Genomic DNA, 19,924 nt, shown 5'->3' with positions numbered 1-19,924 from the left:
GCATCACTGGGGACAGCCAAGGATGGAGGCAGCTGGGGACGCTGGGGGCTCCTGGGAGGAGGCAGCCCTGGACTCTCTCTTTTCTGCAGCTGCTGGAGAAGAGACAGGTGATACCCACACCCTCTGTCTGGAGGTAGGGACACATCCTGCCTTGCTTGCCTGAGCTAGGCTGGGTCAGACTGGGGTCTGGGGGCACTGGAGGGCTGGAACCTGGAGCTGCCTCTCCCTCTCTAAGATTGAAGAGAATGGGGTGGGGACCATCTTCCTTTCTTTTTATCCGTGACCTCTGGAGGGACAGGAGGAGGAGGAGGAAGGAGAGATGAGAAGAGATTAAGAGCAGGAAAAGTGGCCTTGGTCTAAGTCAAATGATTTCAAAGACCTTTCTAGTTCTTTGATTTCACAGATTTGATGGGAAAAGCACCAGTTGGGCTGGTAGGGGACCCGGCTTTTCCTCTAGTGTAGGCTCGACGGTTGGCAACTGGCTGTGTGATGTCTCTGGGTCAGCTTCTTGCTCTAGAAAAGAGAAGGCTGTGGAGATTTGATGGTCCCCCAGGTCCCTCCTGGTGCTCCAAAAACAATGACTCCATGACATTCCTGGGGAGTGAGCCAGGGGGTATGGAATTACACCCTTGCCCGCATGCACATGAGTTGATCCTTTGAGATGTGGGTCCCTTGGGGGCAGTAGCTCTCTCCAGAGACCTTCCCATAAAGGAGGCAGTTCAGGGGGCCGAAAGGAACAGGTGGTTAAGCTGAGCAGAGGCGGATCCCAAGCTCCAGGATGTATGCAGGTATGAGGCGAGAGCAGGCGGCAGCCCATGAAAGTGAGAAGGACCAGGAGCTCGGACGTTAGGGTCTTCATTCCAGTTCTGCCTCTGAGTCACCACTGGATGGCAAGGGGACGATGAAAGGTGTCTGGCGTGGGCCGATTCCTCAGTGGAACAGTGGCTCTTTAGGGGTGGGGACCAGGTTTGGCTTTGTTCTCTCTCCGGGGTCCCAGCTCTTGGCAGGGCTCGTGGGGTCAAAGGGGTTGAATTTGAAGGCAGGAGGCTCTCTGGGCTTTGGGAGTTTGCCAAGAAAATCCTTCAGTTTGTATCACTTCCCTCCCTTTCTCTCTCCTCCATTTCCTCCCGGGGGCCTTTGGCACCCATCAACTCACTAGGGGAAGCTAGAGTGACACACCAGCCTATCCTAGCCTGCATTTGTAGGGACATAATGCGCATAGCAAGGGAGGCCAAAGTGCTTCTAGCCCCTGTGCAGCCTCAGAGGGCATCTATGCCAACCTCCAGAAATGGAGATCTCTGCAGCTCGAGCCACTTGGGCACTTCTCAGGGTGAGGAAGGCTCTCCTTTCATGAGGCCAACGTCTCCCTCGATGAGCAGACGAGATTATGTATGGAAAGTGCTTTGCGATCCCTGAAGTGCCCAATCAGTGGCAATCGCTCTATTGTTACCGAGGCCTGCCCCTTGCCTGGCTGAAATTGTGGGGCCAGCTCTGGACCTTGGCTTCAACAACGGGAAGGATTGTCATATGGTAGAGAAACCAGCCTCGTGCTTGGCAGATCCATGGGCAAGGTGGGGAGGGGGTGGCAATGCAGAGACACAGATTCCGGCCAGATGGGAGGAAGCCTGCTGGTCATCAGAGCTGCTCAGAGGGGTCAAGTGCTATTGGGAGATGGGAACGGAGTCCCTCCTCATTGGGAATCTTCAAGTAGGACATATACACACAGGTATATAGATGATGAAGAGGATGATCTAGGGGGAGGGGATTCCCTCTCGATCAGGGCAGGATTGGCTTGTATGGGCTGCCCTTCTGAGGTCTCTTCCTGCTTAGAAATGTGGTCATTCTCTGTTTCTCTCTCATGGACCAAGCACTGGTCATGCGGTTGGTGCCATGTGGGTTCAGATCCTGGTGTTGGCACTTCCTCTCAGTGTGACCTTGGGCAAAGGCCTTTTGGGTTCCTCTGCACAGTGGTGGGTGACGGCCAGGCCCTAGCTCCCCTCCCCCTCACTTCTTTGCAAGCTCATTTTGAGTCAAGTGCTCTGGAAGCCATAAAAATGGGAGCTCTTATTAGGATTATGGGCGTCTAGGCTTGAATCCAGGCTCAGCAGGAAGGTCTCCTCCAACCTCTTCCGCTGGGTTTGCAGATACTACTTGGGAAATTGTCAAGTGCTAGAGAAATGCCTGCAAAGGCAAGCTTGGCGAAGGAAGGCTGGGTGAGAGAGGGGAGAGCAGGCCCCCGAGGGCTTGGCCTAAGAGTCCCAGCTCAACGCTAATGCCCTTCCTCTGGGCCACCGTGGCCAAGCTTCGAACCTCTTGGGGTTAGGCTGCCTTAGTTGTAAAGCAATTGGGTTGGACCCGAAGCCCACCATCTTCTGGCTATCTCACTCTGTTCTGTCTTCCTTTAGGAGGCTGTGACACGCCACTTCTGCTGACCATGTGTGACGGTGCAGATAGTGAGGAGAAGCCCCCAGCCCCGCCACTGAGAATGAACAGCAACAACCGGGACTCCTCAGCCCTCAACCACACCTCCAAGCCCCTGCCCGTGGCTCCCGAGGAGAAGAACAAGAAAGCCAGGCTCCGCTCCATCTTTCCTGGAGGAGGAGACAGAAGTAACGTATTGGTGGCTCTTCCCTTTCCCCCGGGCTTTGCTGTGGGCTCTTTGGAGATGACCTTTGAGCCGAGGCTCTTTGTCTTTGTGAGAATATTCAGGGTTTCCTAGGATGGAGAGGCCCGGCTTTGACCTGGGAAGGTGGCTCTATCATTTTGGGAGAGAAGGGCCAGGACAGGAGGCAGGAGGCCTCTGACACTTGCTGGGTGATGTTGTTTGTGGAGCCTCAGTTTCCCCAAAATGTGAAATGTAATGATAGCAGTAAACATGAGCATAGTACAATGTGCTGTCCTTGGGTTGGAGCTTGGCTAGAATCCCTATGTCTGTGACTCACTTACCTCCCTTCCTTACCTTGGATCCGAGTTTCCTTCTCTGTAAAATGAGAAGACTGGACTTTGGAGGATCCCTTCTAGCTTGAAATCCTCTGGTCCCTCCACAGCAGACGTTTTTTTAAACCCTTAACGTCTGTGTATTGGCTCCTAGGTGGAAGAGTAGTAAGGGTGGGCCATGGGGGTCAAGTGACTTGCCCAGGGTCACACAGCTGGGACGTGCCTGAGGCCAGATCTGAACCCAGGACCTCCCATCTCTAGGCCTGACTCTCTACCCTCTGAGCTACCCAGCTGCCCCCACAGCAGACTTTTAAAGTTACCTGACTTTTATTTCAAACTTTATTTTGCATCATGCTCATCACTGAATAATATATCCCTCTTCTCCCTGCCATCCCTTGAGCCATTCCCTGCAAGAAAGATTTAAAAAGAAATCCAGCATTTTCTACCCATAGGCCCCTACCTCTTCAATGGACAAAACGAGGCACACTTCCTTGACTCTTCTTGGAGACCAGGCGTGGTCATTAGAATTAGATGTTGTTCTCTTTGCATTTCCATAGTTGTGCTTGTTGTGCATATTTAGTGGCTGGTTTCGAGGACAGAGACACACAGACTCCTGCAGAACTCAGGGGCCTTTGGATAACATCCAGCCTCTGCTTGGAGCCCTCCAAGGCTGGGGAGCTTATTCCTAAGGCAGCCCCTTCCAGCTCAAAAGAGCTTTCCTTGTTAGGGAGCCAGGATCTGCCTCCCCTATAACTTCCACCAACTCCTTCTAGTTCTTTCCTCTGGGACCCAGCAGAATAAGGTCACCCCTTCTTCGAGGTGGCTTTTTCATCCACGTAAGCCAAGAACAATGGCTGCCACTTCCCTAAAGCTTGTCATCGGCATCTCTCTGCCTGAATAAGGATTAGAGGAGAGAAAGCAATTCGGTTTAATTCATTGCACTAAACATTGCTCGAGTCTATGAGTGAAGCCCCTCTCCCCACACTCTAGACTGGGTTCGATGAGGGCAGGGAGCAAGTTATTTCTTTCTTTTACCCTCTTGGAGCCCAGTTCAGGGCTCCACACACAGGGAGTGCTTACTGAGTGTTTGATGAGTGAATGAATGAACGAATGAATGAACAGAAGAGTTGACCAGAGGAGCGATTTGGAATGAATGGGCAAAGGAGAGATCCCGACCAAACTTGCCACAAAAATCTGGGAGGGTCCCTGAGGCCTTTGAGCCCCCCAGCCCTTCTTTTATGGATGAGACACTTCTCCAGAGAAGGAAGCAGACACTTCCTTGAGGTCACACAGGAGGTAAATAGCCAAGCTCGAGGGAAAGGACACTTTCAGAAATGATGGGAAGTTGCTCAGGGCAGGCTTCATGGAAGGGGTGGCCCCTGAGCTGATCTTCCAAATTCCAAGGTAGGACTTGCTTGGTGTGGGCTCTTCCACCACTGCCCTAGATTGTGAGCCCTCCACACCTTAGTGGGTGGTTCCATGAGTCACCATGACCAAAGCAGTCTGTCCTTCTGAGGGCCAGCCTTGTAGTGATGAGCCTCTCAGGCCCGAGCGAGGCCTGTCTGCCAGTCATCATCATTGGCTTGTATTCTAAGCCTGTCCAGCTCCCTGAGTGTAGCAGACCTCAGCCTGAGGCCCCATTGAGGAAAGCAGGATCTTAGAGTGTCAGAAGGCCATTGGGGTTCACTTAGTCCAACCCCACCACTTCCATCCTCCCAAAGCAGAAAACTGGGTAATTCATTCAATAAACAGGCATCGTATTCAGTCCCTTATTCCTTGTGCGGCCCTTTACTAGAGCGTGGGGGAAATACTCAGGTAAATAAGGCACAGGATTGCCCGGAGGGAGTTCCCTCTCTAGTTGGGCAGAGAAACCAACATGGATCCAGAGAAGGGCAAGTGGAAATGGCAAGTTGTTGAATATTATGAGACTGGAGAGTTTGGGCGAATCAGCCATTTTGATCAAAGTTCTTCTGTGCCCATAAAGACAGAATACCACAACTCGTATATAAACGGTATGAACTTCTTTGCCTCTCCTACAAATAGATACAGGGGTCCTCTTTCAAATTCTCTGAGCCTCAGTCCCTCTCACTGTAAAATGCAGATGACAGAATGTCCGAACTCTCAGGCGGCTCAGAGGCCACCTCTTCTTCCTTGTACCTGAACAGAATTTCTTCGAGAACAACCAGCCTTTGCTTAGAGATCTTTGAGGTCCAGTGTCAGACGTCGTTACTTCCCAAGGTTGCTCGCTCTCCTTTGGGGGCTCTTCAGATTCTTAGGACAGTTTTGCTTCAATCAAGTTGGAATTTGTCTTCCCCAAACTTCTCCTCATTGCTCTCTCCGGATCTCCGTTCCCTAGCACAGTCATGCCAACAAGGAAACCATTATTAAGCACCCACTACTGTTCAGGCCCTGTGCTCAGGGCTGAGGATTCAAAGAAAGGCAGAAGACAGTCCCTGCTCTCAAGGAGCTCCCAATCTAATGGGGAGTCAAGGGCAAATGAAATAGATACAGACCAGTTCTAGGTGGGAGAAACAGGCTAATTGCCAAGGGAAGGCATAGTATAAATGTTTGTTGAGTGGGATTGAATAGTTCCGGCTCTTGCCCTCTAGGCAGGGTTGAGAAGAGTCAGGGTGAACTCTACTCCTTGATGGTCACTTTCTCTCTTTCCTGTCCTTCCCATCAATGTGCCAATCATGCCTGCCCTCTTCACAGAGTAATCAGGCGAATTAAATGCAAGAATGCAATTCTGTTCTCTCTTGCAAGGAGCAATTCAGTACCTACTGTGCGTGTGCAATCCCCTGAGGTTGGCTGTAAAATCACCTTGGAATTGGGAAGACAGAGATATGTGTCCGCCATTAGCATGCTGAGACTTGGTTCTGCTCCAGAACAATGGCTGCTGTTGTTGTGACCTCTTTCTCTCCCTTCCTCTTCTTTGTGCTTGACTCATTGGTAATTTTTATCAGGGGAGGAAATGCTCGTGGGAGGATGCCACAAAGCTGGGCAGGAGGGAGGGCTACCAGCCTACCCACGGCCACAGAATCAGGACCAAATAGAATCTAAACAAACTAGAATGTTGGGCTGAATTGAATCATAGAACATTCATTGGACAGAAAGAGCTACAATTCTTAAGCCCTTTGCACAGGAAGGCTGGTGGTCAATGTATTGGCACGAGTCCCCCAGAACAGGAGGTGATAATCTAACCCAACAGGCTTGGCATGTGATGAGCTGGGCACTTGCTCTACTTAGCTGAGAGAGGAGAATGAGGGGAGGCAGAGGGGAAGGGAGTCCCAAAATGAATGAACGAATGAATGAATGAACGAATGAAAGAAAATAAAATAGATTAAGTGATTACTATTTGCCAAGAACTGTGCTAAATACCGGAGGTAACTGGAAAAGGTGAGACAGTTCCTGCTCTCAAGGAGTTAGCATTCGAATTGGGGGAAGGGAAGGGAATAGACATTTGTTGTTTGCCTACTGGGTGCCAGGCACTGCTGTAACAAGGCTTTACAAATATTATCTCATTTAATAGCACAACAAAGATCTGTTGAGTTGCAGGGCAGATGGAAAGTCCCCGAAGTCCTCAGGTTACTGCAGTGGAGAGGATTGTAGAGGTAGTTGAGTTGACCATAAAGGGAGACTGCAGGGCATCTAAACAGGGCAGGTGGGAAGATCTGGTGGTCCTTCATCTCATCGGAAGAAACAGAATAGTCGAATCCCACCTTATCCAAGCCTTCAGGCTAGGTGGGGACTCCCCCCTGGTGATTCTGGCTCTTTCCATCGCCCATCTGACTCTGATGGCTTCTGGGACAGCCTGGGCCTGAAGGAGGAGGTGGTGGTGACAGTTGTTTAGTATGAGGAGAGTTGTGGCCTTAGGAAAGGGATTACACTGGTGCTGCTTTACCCCTGAGGGCCGAGCTAGGTCCTGTAGGTTTAAGGCAAAGATTGAGAAACTTGCTAACATTAAACTAACATCCCAAGTCGGGCCCCAGAGGAAGTGGGCGCCCCTTCATTGAAGGGCTGCAGGCACAGGCCTCTGGATGACCACTCGTCAGGTAGTGATATAAATATGGGACGCCACGGTCAGGGATCATTGTTGTTATTAGTATTATTATTCAAAGCTCTAAACAGATCTCGCTTGACTTGGGAAGGTGGCTCGCAGCTTCAGAGACTTTATGAGGGTTAGAATCTTTAGCTATGCTGAAAACACTCATTTTGGTCGATGGACCCACAAACTTACTATTTCTAATTTTTTTAACTCCTCACCTTCCATCTTAGAATCAATTCTGTGTATTGGTTCTAAGACAGAAGAGTGGTTAAGGGTGGGCAATGGGGGTTAGGGGACTTGCCCAGGGTCACACAGCTGGGAAGTGTCTGAGGCCAGATTGGAACGCTAGGTTCTTTATCTACTGTGCTGCCTAGCTGCTCCCGGTGATGCTTTTAGAATGGCAAGCCTACTTGCCTTGGGCAAAGGTCAGTCTTCTGAGTCAGAGACGGCATCACATTCAAACAAGAGAAACCCGTTTCTCTTATTTCTTGTGTGACCATGGACAAGTCATTTACTGTTTAGATTCCTTCCTCTAGTGGCATTCCAGGTTTTAGCATTTCACACTCTACTGTGCTGTGTTTGTGCTAAGGCCCCTCTCGGCCTCCAGCCCTCCACTCCTATGAATCTGTGATGCTGCTCGATCGTGGCCAACAGTCAGCCCCTGGTTGTTCTGTTTTTTCTTTCTTCAGCCAACAAGAAGAAAGAGAAGGAAAGGCCAGAGATCTCTCTTCCTTCTGATTTTGAGCATACGATCCACGTGGGGTTTGATGCTGTCACTGGGGAATTCACTGTAAGTAATTCCTCCCCATCCTCCTGCCCCCTTCCCTTCTCAGAACACATACGGTCATGTACCTAAGCTGCCTGGGTTTCTCTTTATTCCCCTTTGTACTCTGGGATGCGTGATGCCACTCTAGGGCCTTCTTTAAAAAAGGGTTCGAGAAGTGAGCGAGAAATGAAGAAGTCGGGGCAAAGGACTTGGCAGGGCAAGAGAGGGCAGGTATAGGTCAATAGCTTGGGGGACGAAGGACTAAGAAGGCGGGGGAGACCTTCGCAGGCTTCTAGGCGGCAGGGAGAAATGAGATGTTGTATATCCCTAAGCTGGTAGAGACAGGAAGGGATGAGTTTAAGGAGACAGCTACAAGGGCTGGCCTTGGCAAAGAAAGGGGCCACCTCTTTGGGGCCCTTCTTGTGCTCTGCCATCCTGCCTGTGCCCTCCAAGTAGAGTTTGGATCTCCAGGATGGCATGAAAGCTAACTACTTCCAAGGCCAAGGCAGCCTCCCACCCACAGTGGGAGCCCATTCCATTTTCAGGCAACTCCAGCCTGTTAGCCCGTACTTCCTTCTGCTGGCTAAAGGTTGGACCTGTCACAGTTCTCCCCCCTCATTCCTTGTTCTTTCTGCCCGTACTCTTCCATGGAACAGCAGCTCTCTTGCCCAGAACATTCTGGGCCCGGGGTTGGCAAATACAGCCTGCGGGCCATGTAACAAGTGTGAAAACCAGTCTTAACTCACAGGTCATACAAAGGCAGGTGGTGGGCCGGATTTGGCCCGAAGACCACAGTTTGCCGGCCTGTGTTCTAGAGTCTTAGACATAAGTCTCAGTTCCTCCTTGGATGTTTTGGGGGCTCAAACAGAATAAGACGATAGCTAGCAGAGTGGCCGCGTGACTTTTGGACCTGGTATCTTTGTATGGTGAATGGCACGACAGGAGAGGAGTGATGGGAAATGGGTCCCCAGGGAAAGAGCCCATCCCTTTCCCTCCCAGGCAAGCACCTGGGTTGCTATGTCAAGTCCATATTATCTCAGGCTGAGAGCTAGAAGGGTCCTCAGTGACCGAGCCCCTTATTTTGCAGATGTGTAAACTGAGGTCAATTCAATTCACATCTAGTAAATGCTTACGATGCGCAGTACCCAGTGCCAGGACTAGCAAGGGGAAATAGAATTGAGGAGATGAATTCCTAGTTAAGATCTAGAAGGGCGAGGAGAGCAGAGACAGCTCCACGAGGTAACAGTAAGTTAGCCGAGTCTGTAAGCCAACAGGGGGAACAAAGCCAGAGGAGCTTGCTGGGGGTGCTCTCAGGGAGGGTTTCATGGAGGAGGAGACTGGGCACGAAGGGAAGGATTTCAGAGGCAGAGGTGGTTTATGGATGACCATCCCACATGTAGGAGAAGAAACTCCCCCCAAAAGAGAATTGGTGGGTGACTGAAGCTTCTTTCCTGTTCTGACAGTCTGGGATGCCCCATCTCTTCCCTTCTGTGGGTAGGAGGATGGGTACTATCGTCATCTATTAGAGGAGGCGAGTATCCATGCTCCTTACCTTCCGGGGCTGCTGTCAGGAGGCAACACTAAATGTCAACACTATCATTATTCTTAGATCTTGCCAGGTACCTTCTTGTTGGTAAGAATCAGAAGGGATCATGGGAATCATAGATTTAGTACCAGAAGAGGTCACAGGGTTCTTCAAGTCCAGCTCCTTTCCAGATGAGGAAACAGGTCCAGAGAAGGCCAGAGCCTTGTTCCAGGCCCTCCAGTGAATCCCTGGCAGATAGAACTCGAACCCAGGTCCCTAACTCCCAATCCAGGGCCCGGAGCCTGCCTGCCTGCCTGGCAACTGGGATCACTTAGGAGAGATAAACTTGCGTGGCACCTAGAGCCAGGGGGTGCAGCTTTCGGTCTGGTCACTGCCACTTTTTTCTTTTTTAACCCCTCACCTTCCACCTTAGAATCAATACTGTATATTGGTCCCAAGGCAGAAGAGTGCTAAGGGCTAGGCAATGGGGGTGAAGTGACCTGCCCAGCGTCACACAGCTGAGATGTGTCTGAGGCCAGATTGGAACCCAGGACCTCCCGTCTCTAGGCCTGGCTCTCAATCTACCCAGCTGCCCCCTGAGCAAGTCAGATCCCTCCCCTCAGTTTCTCCTCTGAGAAATGGGCATGATAATCCCTATACTGCCTGCCTCCCCAGACTGGAGTGAGGACAGCACTTTGTAGACCTTCGAAGGCTTTCTTAGGATCCTTCTGGCTTTCAGAGTCATGATTCTCTGATGTCTTGGAGTGCTAAACTGGAGCCCTGGCCCAGTGAGGGGGTGGGAGTCACTGGCTGCCATGTTCTTGGCCCCCCCAGCTTGCTTACTGTCTGCTTTGTGAGGGCACCCACTTCTCTACCTTAATTCTGTTGATCCCAAAGCCGGGCAGCAGGCGGCTTAATTTCTTTGGCCTTGGGAAGTTCATACAGGACTCTGCCTGAACCAAAGCCTGAGCCAGGAGAGCAAAGTGAGCATTTTCCCTTTCACAGGTGAGCTAACTGAGGCCCAGAGATGGGGAAGTGACTTACCCAGAGTTATGCGTATATAAGGGCCAGAGCTAAGATCTGAATCCGAGACTCGATTCCCCCCAGCCCAGAAAGTCTTCCCACTATTCCAGACTAGTGTTCATAAGCCTAGCTTTCCATTGGGTGTCCTCATCTGGAGAGTTAGGCCCTCCATCAGGAGAGGCCCGGTGACTTTGTGGCCCCAGCTATCTCTCCTTTGGGCACTCATGGGACTGACCCAGCTCAAAGGGTCAGACTTACTTCTCTGGTAACCCGAGTTCTCTCAAGTTAGGACTGGGCTTGGGGCACATGATAATCTGGCACCTTTGGGAGGTGGTGGATAGAGTGGGAGCCTAGGAAGACCTAGGGTTTAGAGCCTTTATGACTCTTGTGATTCCCAGCCATTTACTTCTCTCTCAGCCTCAGTTTCCTCCTCTGTAAAACGGGGTGAATACTAGCACCTCCATCATGGAGTCATCAGGAGTCCCGGAAAGCACTTTCTGAACGAACTCTAAAGCCCCCTAGCAATGTTGTCTCTTGTGGCGGATCACGCATCTTCATGGGCTTTCCTCCAAACTGTCTGCCTAACCCCAGGGCCCCCAGAACTGCCCTGCCTTTCCAATTTGGCCCGATTAGGCTGAGGACGTGGGCAGCTTTGCATCTGAGCCAGCTCAGCGCCGCCCATTTAGCTTGGAATGCCACTTGGGCACCTGTGTGGGCTCCTAGGTCTGGGTTCTGGGGTTTCTGGTCTTTGGCATCAAAGGGAGTTGTAGGCACCCAGCCAAAGGGTCATTTTCCTGTGCTCAGAACAGGGCTGGTGCAGGGTGTGCTGGCCTTAGGGCTCAACTCAATTCAAGTCAACAAACCTTGAGGAAGCTCCTGTTGTGTGTAAGGCCCTGTACTCAGCGCTGGGGTTCCAAAGATGAGAAACTGTGAAGTGCCTGCCCGCAGGGATCTTACAGTCTAGGCAGGATGACGCCACGGGGAAGGTATGACTGGGGCAGAGGAGAGAGAGAAAGGAAGGAGGAGGATCCTAGAGGATTTCCCGGAGAAGGCGCTCCCTAAGAAGAGAAGGCTTCCTTCCGCCAGGCCGAGAGAGGGGGTTGAGGATGGGTCCTGGGCCTGGAGGCAGGAGGTAGAATTGGGGAATGCTGAGGAATCCAGTGGTGCTACTTGGAGCAGTGGATGGGACTGTTGGATTGGAGCCCGATTAAGAGGGGCCTCGAATTCCAGGACAGGATGCCAAGGCCCGGCCAGTGAAATCAGCTGGGTTGCAGGAGGCTCTGCTCCCTTTGGACGCCCGGCTGCCTTTCAGAGCTATGCCGATGCCTTCTTCTCTCTGCTATTACCATTTGGGGGATGGGGTTTTATTAACACCCCACACTGCCCCCACCCCCAGCCGCTGAGTTGTTTCCAGGGGATGATTTCCAGAGCCTGGTTTTTAGCACTAAGGACTTTTCCATCCTTGGCCTACCTTGCTAAGTAGTCCAGACAGTCATGATTTGGCCTCTAGGGACTCGGGCTTCCATGGCCCGCAGGCTGAATATGAGTCAGCCCCGTATGTGATGTGGCAGCCAGATGAACTAATGTGATCTCAGGCTGCATCACGAGAGGAACAGCTTCCAGGAGCCAGAGGCCCTGTGGCCTTCGCTCAGGGCAAGGGCCTAGCTGGAAGCCACCGTCCAGTGGAAGGGGCCACAATTTAGAAGAGACGCTGATGAGCCAAAAGAGGGCCCAGAGGAGGGCAGCTAGGCTGGGAGAGGGCCTGGAGCTCATGCCAGGTGGGAAGAAAAACATCTAGGTCTGTTTAGTCTGGGGGAGAAGAAGCCTGGGGCAGTCTGCAAGTATCTGGAGGCCTGCCACATGGAAGAAAGATGAGCCGTCCTTTACTTTCTGGAGGTGAGGCTAGGACCAACAGGTGGTCAGACAGAGAGGCCCACTTCAGCATACCAGGAGGAGAAACTTCTATCCCTAAGGACAACCAATCCACAAGGGAGAAGAGACTGTTTCACCAGGTAGTGAGTTCTCCGGCCTTGCAGGTATCCCAGTGAAAGATAAGGGAGGGATGGATGCTGGAGAGTTGATTTTTGCTTAGTTAAGAGTAGATTGATGGGATGCCCTGAGGCATGGAGAGAGCAGCCCCTGCCAGTGCCAAGGGTCTGTGATTTTGTAAACGTTCGTTCCCTCCTGCCTCCTGCCTATGCCCTTCTGCAGGAATCGGTCAGGGGCGTGTCTGAACGCACCCTGTTCTCATGGGCATTGGTGGTTTCGTTTTCATCTTCTACCTGGAAAGAGGACTGGGGAATCCCTGGGAGCAAAGGGCTATCCCTACTGGGTGACTTGGAGCAAGTCACTTGCTGGCTTTGACCTCAGGGCCATCGTCTGTCCAAGGAAGGTGCTGACGTGGCAGTCTCCATCAAGGCCAGGCAGAATAGCCAACAGGCTACTGGGAAAGAGACACAGGAATCTTAGGAGGCTGAGGACTCAGGTTAGGGTCCTGTCTGCTGCCTCCTGGTTGTGGAAGTCACCTAAGCTATCTGTGCCTCAATTTCCCCATCTAGAAAAGGAGAGGAGGGTCAGAGTAGGATTTGAGGCTTTCTGTCCAGGAAGAAAGCAGGAAGCAGTAGACCCCCCTTTGAGGTTCCGTGATTAGTGGCCCCTTTTCCTGTCTGGGCCACGGACCCTCCTTGGTCACAAGAAGGGGCGGACTCGATGATCTCCAAGCCTCCTTCCAGCTCCCACATTTTTGGATTCTGGAGAAGCACAGGGCTGCTAGCCTGAATTCTACTCGTGCTCATTCCTGCCAGATTTGGGAGGTGCCCATCACTCCCTTCCTCCTTGCCTGGTTTCTCAGGTTTTTCCTGGGGACCAAGCTCCAGGCTCAGAGATCATTGCATTTGGAGCTGATGGGAGCCTTAGAAATGATCTAGTCCAACCCTGTCATCTTCCAGGACAGGAAACCAAGGTAGCCTGGAGAAGAAGGACTAGGGCTTAGGCTGCAAGTCTGAGTGGCAAGAAGTGGGCCTAGCACTTCCCACTAGTACTTTCCCCTCTGGGCCTCAGTTTCTTTGTCTGTAAGATGACAGGGTTGGACTAGGTGCCCCGTGTGGTCCCTCCCTCCTGCCTTCTGCTCCCTATTGAGTCTGAACCCCTCATTTTACAGATGGGGAGACCGAGCACTGAGCCCAGGGCCCTGCACATAGTAGGTGCTTGATAATTCTCTTTATTGAACTGAATTGAGTCGCTTTGCCAACCGAGTGCTGCCACTCCCCAGTAACCACTCCCTTCCTCCCCCTTCCCGCCCAGAGAGCCCTCCCTTGTAACAAAATACATCAAACCAAGTGATCCTCTTGTTTGCCTGCCTGGGCCAGCGTAGGCCTCTTCCCACACTGGGGCAGCATCGGTCCCCTGAGGTGGCCCTGCAGTGAGCAGAGCCCTGGAGGCTTTCAGTCTGGCCCAGTCCTTGGCTGTACTGTTTCTAACTGAGCTAAGAGCTGCCTGGGGCCCCTGGTGTTGCCCTGAGGCAGGAATCAGTTGGAGGGAGGAACGGGGAGCTGGGTGGGGGGAAAGGGGGAAAGAGGGGAGTTGGGCTTGGGTTCTCTGGCCAAAGAATGATACTGGAATGTGTTCAGGATCACCATGGAACTCCCTGCCCCTGCCCTGGGCCTCCCCTGGCTCCCCCTTTGCCCCCTACCTTCCCTGTCCCCTATCCCTGAGCCAACTGAGCCAAGGTGCCCAGAGCTGGGCCACCCTCTGGGAGCCTGGAGCTCTCTCTCTCTCTCGGAATGGCTGCTGCTACTGCTGCCGCCTCCATTGCCGCTGCCGCCGCCGCTGCTGCCGCCGCCGCTGCTGCCGCCGCCGCTGCTGCCGCTGCCGCTGCCGCCGCTGCCGCCGTCGCCACCACCATCTCCACCACTGCTGGTGGGGTCACAATGAGGAAAACCTTGGACAATGATGACCACGACGACGACGGCAACGGTGAGTCCCCCTGGTTGCTCTGCAGGGAATCCCTGAGCAGTGGGCAAGGCTCCTTCAGACGTCCAACATCACCAAGCTGGAGCAGAAGAGAAACCCCCAGGCCGTGCTGGATGTCCTCAAGTTCTACGACTCCAAGGAGACCGTCAATAACCAGAAATACATGAGCTTTACTTCTGGAGGTGAGTAACCCCTCTGGGATGGGCCTGGGGAGCCCTGGTTGGGGGCCCTGCTACGAGGATCCTGGAGGTGGAGGGAGTCAAGCAGAAATAGTTGGGGGCAGGTAGGAGAAGGGAACTACATAGGCTCCATGGGAGGGCTGCCTTATAGGGGACTTCAGCCCTCTCTTCCTGATCCTGCCATGAAGACATGCCTTGGGAATGAGCCTCAGCCTCCTCTTCTCCAGAGTAAGGCCAGGCCTGGCTCTGCTACCCTCAGGGTCCTCTCCTGAGCTCACAGTGAACTTGTTGGCCTCCTTTCTCCATGAGCTCCATAAGGTCATGCCTCCAGAGTGGGGCCATACCTTCTCCCTGGCTCCATGGGTCTTGGGCTCTCAGCTTCCCATCTGCCTCCTCCTGAGACCAGGCTCAGGAGGCCCAGGGCCTAGTCATTGGGCTCACTGCTATGCCAACCTGGCCTTGGCTAGTCCTTTTACCTATCTTTAAAGGGCTCCATTATGGGGCCCCGAGGGCAGGCAGGACCAGAAGAAATGGGGAAAGTTGCCGAGGAAAATTTGGGGTTTGATGGCAAGAGAGCCCTGTTGGTAGTGAGAGCTTTGCCCAGTCTGGCCTCAACTGCCTCTAGGAGTGAGGGGGGAGTTGAGCTCTCTCCCATCCATCCCAGAGGATGTTAAAGAGAGGCTGGTGGGCCACTTGTCAAGGGTGTGGCTGAGAGGATCCTTCTGAGGAACGAGACTGACAAGCCAACCCAGAAGTTCCATAATATAATGAGCAAGGGCGGCACTGGATTTAGGTCCCCCAGCCCTGTCTCCCTATGGCCACAGGACCTATAGAGATCTCACTGACTCAAAAGGAAGGGAGGATACTCTGTAGGAAGTCCTCCAGCCTCTTCTTGTCACTCTCCAGATAGGCAAGCTTGGAGGCAGACTCCTTGTCGCTCTATCCTGGCCAGGTGGCAAGGTCCAGGGCACCAAGCAGCAAGATTCATCACTTTGTTCTTAAAGGTTCTATTGGTTCTTTTCCCTCCCGATGTCACCGTCACTCCCCCATGATGACCCCTCTCCTTAGCACAACCCTCAGGAAGCCAAAGAAGCCGCCATATTGCCCTTGGCTGACACAACTTGTCCAGAGCCTATCTGCTGAAAGGCTGGAATTCCAGTTGAGCCTGATCAGGTCCCCCTGGAAGCCACGGCTGACTATCCCTTTGGCCGAGCTTGGCCACCTTCCTTTCTATTGCTGCGGGTCTGCACCCTTTGGGGCTGCTCTCCCATCCCCAGGGCCATAGCTTATTCCCGAGGTTGGAATGGTACAGCCTTCCTGGTTCTGCTTTCCCCATTCGCCTTGTTCTCCCAAACTGGGGTGGCTGTTTCTCTGTCCCTGCCTGCTGCTGTTGCTGCTGCAGACCTGCGGATGTTGGTGACTAGAAAGAGACCAGGCTGGTGGGAGGACCAGGCCATTGGAGGCTGATGGGCCTGGAGAAGGGATGGCCCACAGGTACTCTCCTGTGGAGGAGGGATTTGGCTGCTTGGCCCTGCTCAGCCCTAGAGAGGAAGCAGGAGTTCTGAATGAGGGGAGGCTGCCCAATGGTTCAACATTAGGAAAAAAAGACTCTCCTAAGCGGAGCTGACCTCTGAAGGCAGAGTGGGCTGGAGCTGACCCCCTGTCAGGCGCCCTGTGTGTTCAGTTGGGGATTGTCCTAGCTGGCCTTGGGCTGCCGGCCAGCTCCAGCTCTCCAGTCTAAGATTCTTTGTGAATGGCTTCTCGGATGAGCAGAGAGCGGGCTCATTTCCCTCCCCTCTCAGCATACTCAGTGGAGCGAAGGAAGCTTTGATGTGGCCTGGCCTCCTAGTGCGCCAAGAGGACCCAGGAATCTCTGAAAGCTCAAGTGGGCATGTCAGGGCCTTCAAGTCCCAATCCATCCTCCCAATCAGTGCCTTAATCCCTTTAAGTGGGCAGACAGCCTCTGCTTGGGGGGGAACTCCCACCCTGGCAGCCTAGGCTACTTGGGAATGGCTCTCCCTACTGACAACTTCCTCCTGACATCCAACACCTATCTGCTTCCTCTGGACCTTCCCTCCAGGATTCTTGCTTCTGCCCTCTGTGGCTCCACATCCCAAAATAAGTTCTTAAGCACTGTGTGTGTGTGTGTGCGTGTGTGTGTGTGTGTGCACACATGCACATGTGTGTCCCTACCTCCATAAGCCAGGAGGGGCAGGGACAGAGCCAGTGCTGCCTTTCCTTGTATTTCACATAGGTCTAGAATTCAGGGTGGTGGCAGTGGGGGACCTGGGAGAGTGAGGACCAGTTCTTGCCTCTGCAGAGGAGCTCAGTGATGTCTTTGCTTTGTTTTTGCTCCTTTCAGATAGAAGTGCTCATGGATACTTAGCAGCCCATCCTTCGGTAAGCCACAAAGGGAACTGGGCTCCTTCTACTTGACCTTCATTTCTGTTGGGATGGGTGCCAAAGATTTTAGGTGTAGAATCACAGAGAGCTTAGGGCCAGGGTTGGAAAAACCTTAGCGATCAGGGAGTCCACGAGGTCCGGACAGGGGAAGGGGCTTTCCCCTGGTCACGTAGGAACTTAGAGGGGCATGTATCCTGGGACCATCCAGATTTCTCAGCCAAGGCTTGATGACCTTTCAGACCTGCCATGCCCGAGACCTTAAATGGCAGAGCTGGAAGGGACCTTAGACACCATCTGGTCCAATTCCCTTATTTTACTCTGTAATATTTTACGGGAGTACATCATTGGCTGTTCCCTAGAACCCCTCTCTGCCTCCCCCATCACCCCTGCTATTATAAAGGGAAATAGTTGAATCAAACAAATGGATCTCTCCACCACGTCTGTCCGATGGGCATGTGCAGCCTGGTGCAGCCATGATCCCCCATCTCTCTCCTGAGGTGACCAACCCTTCTTATCGGACTGGGGCTCAGAGACAGAGAAGGGCCTTCTCCAAAGTTATATACCGAGTCTGCGGTAGATCTGGGGCTGGAACCTCCATCTCTGGTGTCCCAACTTAGTACACTCGGAAGTTCTTCCACGGAGCTGGAAAGCTGCCCTCAGATGGGGCGTTCTGATTGGCCGTGGTCAGCCACAGAGCCTGTGCTCTCGAGCCGCATTTGGAAATCAGTTTTACAAATTCACCTTTCTTGTTTCACAATTCTATTGTGTCGTTTATCATAGGAGCCAGGACTCTCAGAGTTGGAATGGGCCTCAGAGGTCACCCAGTCTAAGCTGAACATTCCCTCTAGGCCATGAAGGGGAGATCATAGCCTGTCCCATTTCTGGACATCCCTGGTTGTTAGGAAGTTTTTCCCGATGTCGAATCAGATTCTCTGCCCCCGTACCATCCCCTGCCCTCTCTGGGCCCACTGCGGGCCCAGTTCTGCCCTGTGGGGCCAAGCAGATGGAGTTCAAATCCTATCCCCCCCTGCCAGCCCTCCACATCTTTGCATGTGTTTGACTTCCATCGCAAGCCTTCTAGCCCCCATGCATGGCAAGAACTCAATTCTTAGGGGTGAATCCGGGTTCAAGTAGCAGGGCCCAGATTAAGGAGGCGAATGTGTATTAACCCCGGCTGACAGCCACTCTGGGGTAAGATGCTATTGTCAATAATCCACAGCAGACTTTGATTCCAAGACCAGCTTCCCTCTGTTACCTGGATACCTCAGCTGCCGAGGGAGTGAAGGCTCAGGTAAACATTGGAATCAAACCATATAGCCAGAGGATGTCTAAGCTAGAAGGGGCTCTTGAGACCACCTGGTTCACATTCTTGCTGATGTGATGGGTGCGTCCCGCTCACTCAGATGAGACACGATGAAGAGCGAGATGGAAAGAACTACAGACACTTAAGTATGACAAGGTACTCCCACTCACTGACCTTTCATGGTTCATAGAATGACAGACTGTCATTCGTCCATTCAGCCAATACGACAATGTGCCCACTTCAAGCAGACCCCTGAGCTGGGTGAGAGGCCAGGTTTTGAGGCAGTGTCATACAGAGGCAAGATCACTAGACCAGGAGTCAGGGGAGACCCGGGTTTAAATCCCACTCCCGAATGACTAGGTGTGCGTCCTCGGGGAAATCATTTGATCTCTCGAGCCTCGGTTTCCTCATCTGTAAAATAGGGATAGCGACACTTGCCTCATAGCAGGATCATTGAAAGGGTCAATTGAGATAATAGTCGGAAAATGTCCTACAAGCCTTCAAGTGCTCTTTGAAAGCCAGCTCTCTTTGTTAGGTAAGGAATGGAGCTTTGCTTGCTAGCCCGGCTACTTGGAATATACAATATTAAGTAGATGCATCCCAGGGGTACGAGAGAAAGTGAGCTCTGAAGAGGAGAGATAAGTGACAGCCTTGTCTACATGACATTCCAGTTGTACGGAAGCCATTGAGGCCCATAGGAGGTGGGAGAGCCCAGGGTGGCAAAGTCTAGCTGGAGACCAGAAAGCATCTTAGTGTGTTGGAGGAAAGAAGGCTGCAGAGGTAGGACCAAAGGTGGGAACAAGTCAAAGAGGACTTTGAATACCTGGCCAAGGAGACCCACTAGTCCAGCCTCCCTCATGTTACAGAGGAGGAAACTGAGGCCAAGGGAGGGGAAATGAGACTCTATTTTTCAGGCACTTTGCAAACCTGCAAGTGCTCTAAAGACGCTTATTATTATTATTATCATCATCATCATCATCATCATCATCATCATCATCATCATCATCATCCAGAGTCATTTCCATAGCTGCAGCCATGGGCTAAGGAACCAGAGTCTTCTGACTTCCAGGCCAGGACTCTGTTCTCTTTCTTGGTGCTGCTTCCTCTATCAAAGAAATGACTTTGCAGTTTTTAAATTCAAAGACAATTGTGTGAGTTCATTTTGTGGGGGAAAAAATTCCCTTTCAATTTCACACATTTGTTTTGCCCACCGCCCCCTTTGGAAAGCTCCATATTTCTTTAGCCTCTCTCTGTACTTTGGGCAAGTCTCATCTGGGCACATGTTGCAGTGGAACAAACCCTGAAGTAGGAATCAGGAGACCTGGGTGCCCAAGCTCTGGCACTGACTTGCTCTGTGTCCTTGGACAAATCTCTTCCTTTCGTAGGCCTCAGTTTCCCTCCTCTGTAACATGAGGTGTTGGACTAACGGGTCTCTGAGGTCCCTGTCAGTTCTGACAATCTCTCATTCTATGAACTGTGAAAGATCAGGTGTACCTCATTGTACTTGGGTATTTGTAGTTCTTTGAATCTTGCTCTAAATTGTGTCTCAGATTGGTGATTGGGATTCATTCATTGGGAAGGGGGTGGACTTGGGGGTCTCTAAGGCCCCTTCTGGCTCAGATGTTTTTGAGTTCTATATTTTGAATCCAATGTTAGAATGACATGGCGATCCACTTGCCACAATTCCTGCCTATGGGCCAGCATGTCTGTTGAAATGCATAATTGCCCCGTTAGAAGAAGAGAGATAGGGAATGAGTTTGTCCTAAGTACT

The 19,924-nt window shown here is 52.2% G+C and overlaps 1 protein-coding gene across 1 annotated transcript in view; it reads left to right on the top strand.

Annotated features, from left to right (window-relative positions):
- The first annotated feature begins 2,434 nt into the window (after window positions 1-2,434).
- PAK3 (p21 (RAC1) activated kinase 3) overlaps window positions 2,435-19,924 on the top strand; it is a 32,290-nt gene continuing 14,800 nt past the window's right edge. Inside the window, exons 1-4 of the mRNA XM_044682474.1 lie at window positions 2,435-2,609; window positions 7,672-7,772; window positions 14,297-14,450; window positions 16,810-16,847. Of these exons, the coding sequence (XP_044538409.1) occupies window positions 2,435-2,609; window positions 7,672-7,772; window positions 14,297-14,450; window positions 16,810-16,847 (468 nt within the window). The remainder of the gene's footprint in view (window positions 2,610-7,671; window positions 7,773-14,296; window positions 14,451-16,809; window positions 16,848-19,924) is intronic.

This window comes from Gracilinanus agilis, chromosome X, assembly GCF_016433145.1.
Source record: "Gracilinanus agilis isolate LMUSP501 chromosome X, AgileGrace, whole genome shotgun sequence".
Classification (NCBI taxonomy): domain Eukaryota; kingdom Metazoa; phylum Chordata; class Mammalia; order Didelphimorphia; family Didelphidae; genus Gracilinanus; species Gracilinanus agilis.
This window is presented reverse-complemented; position numbering and strand designations above follow the sequence as displayed.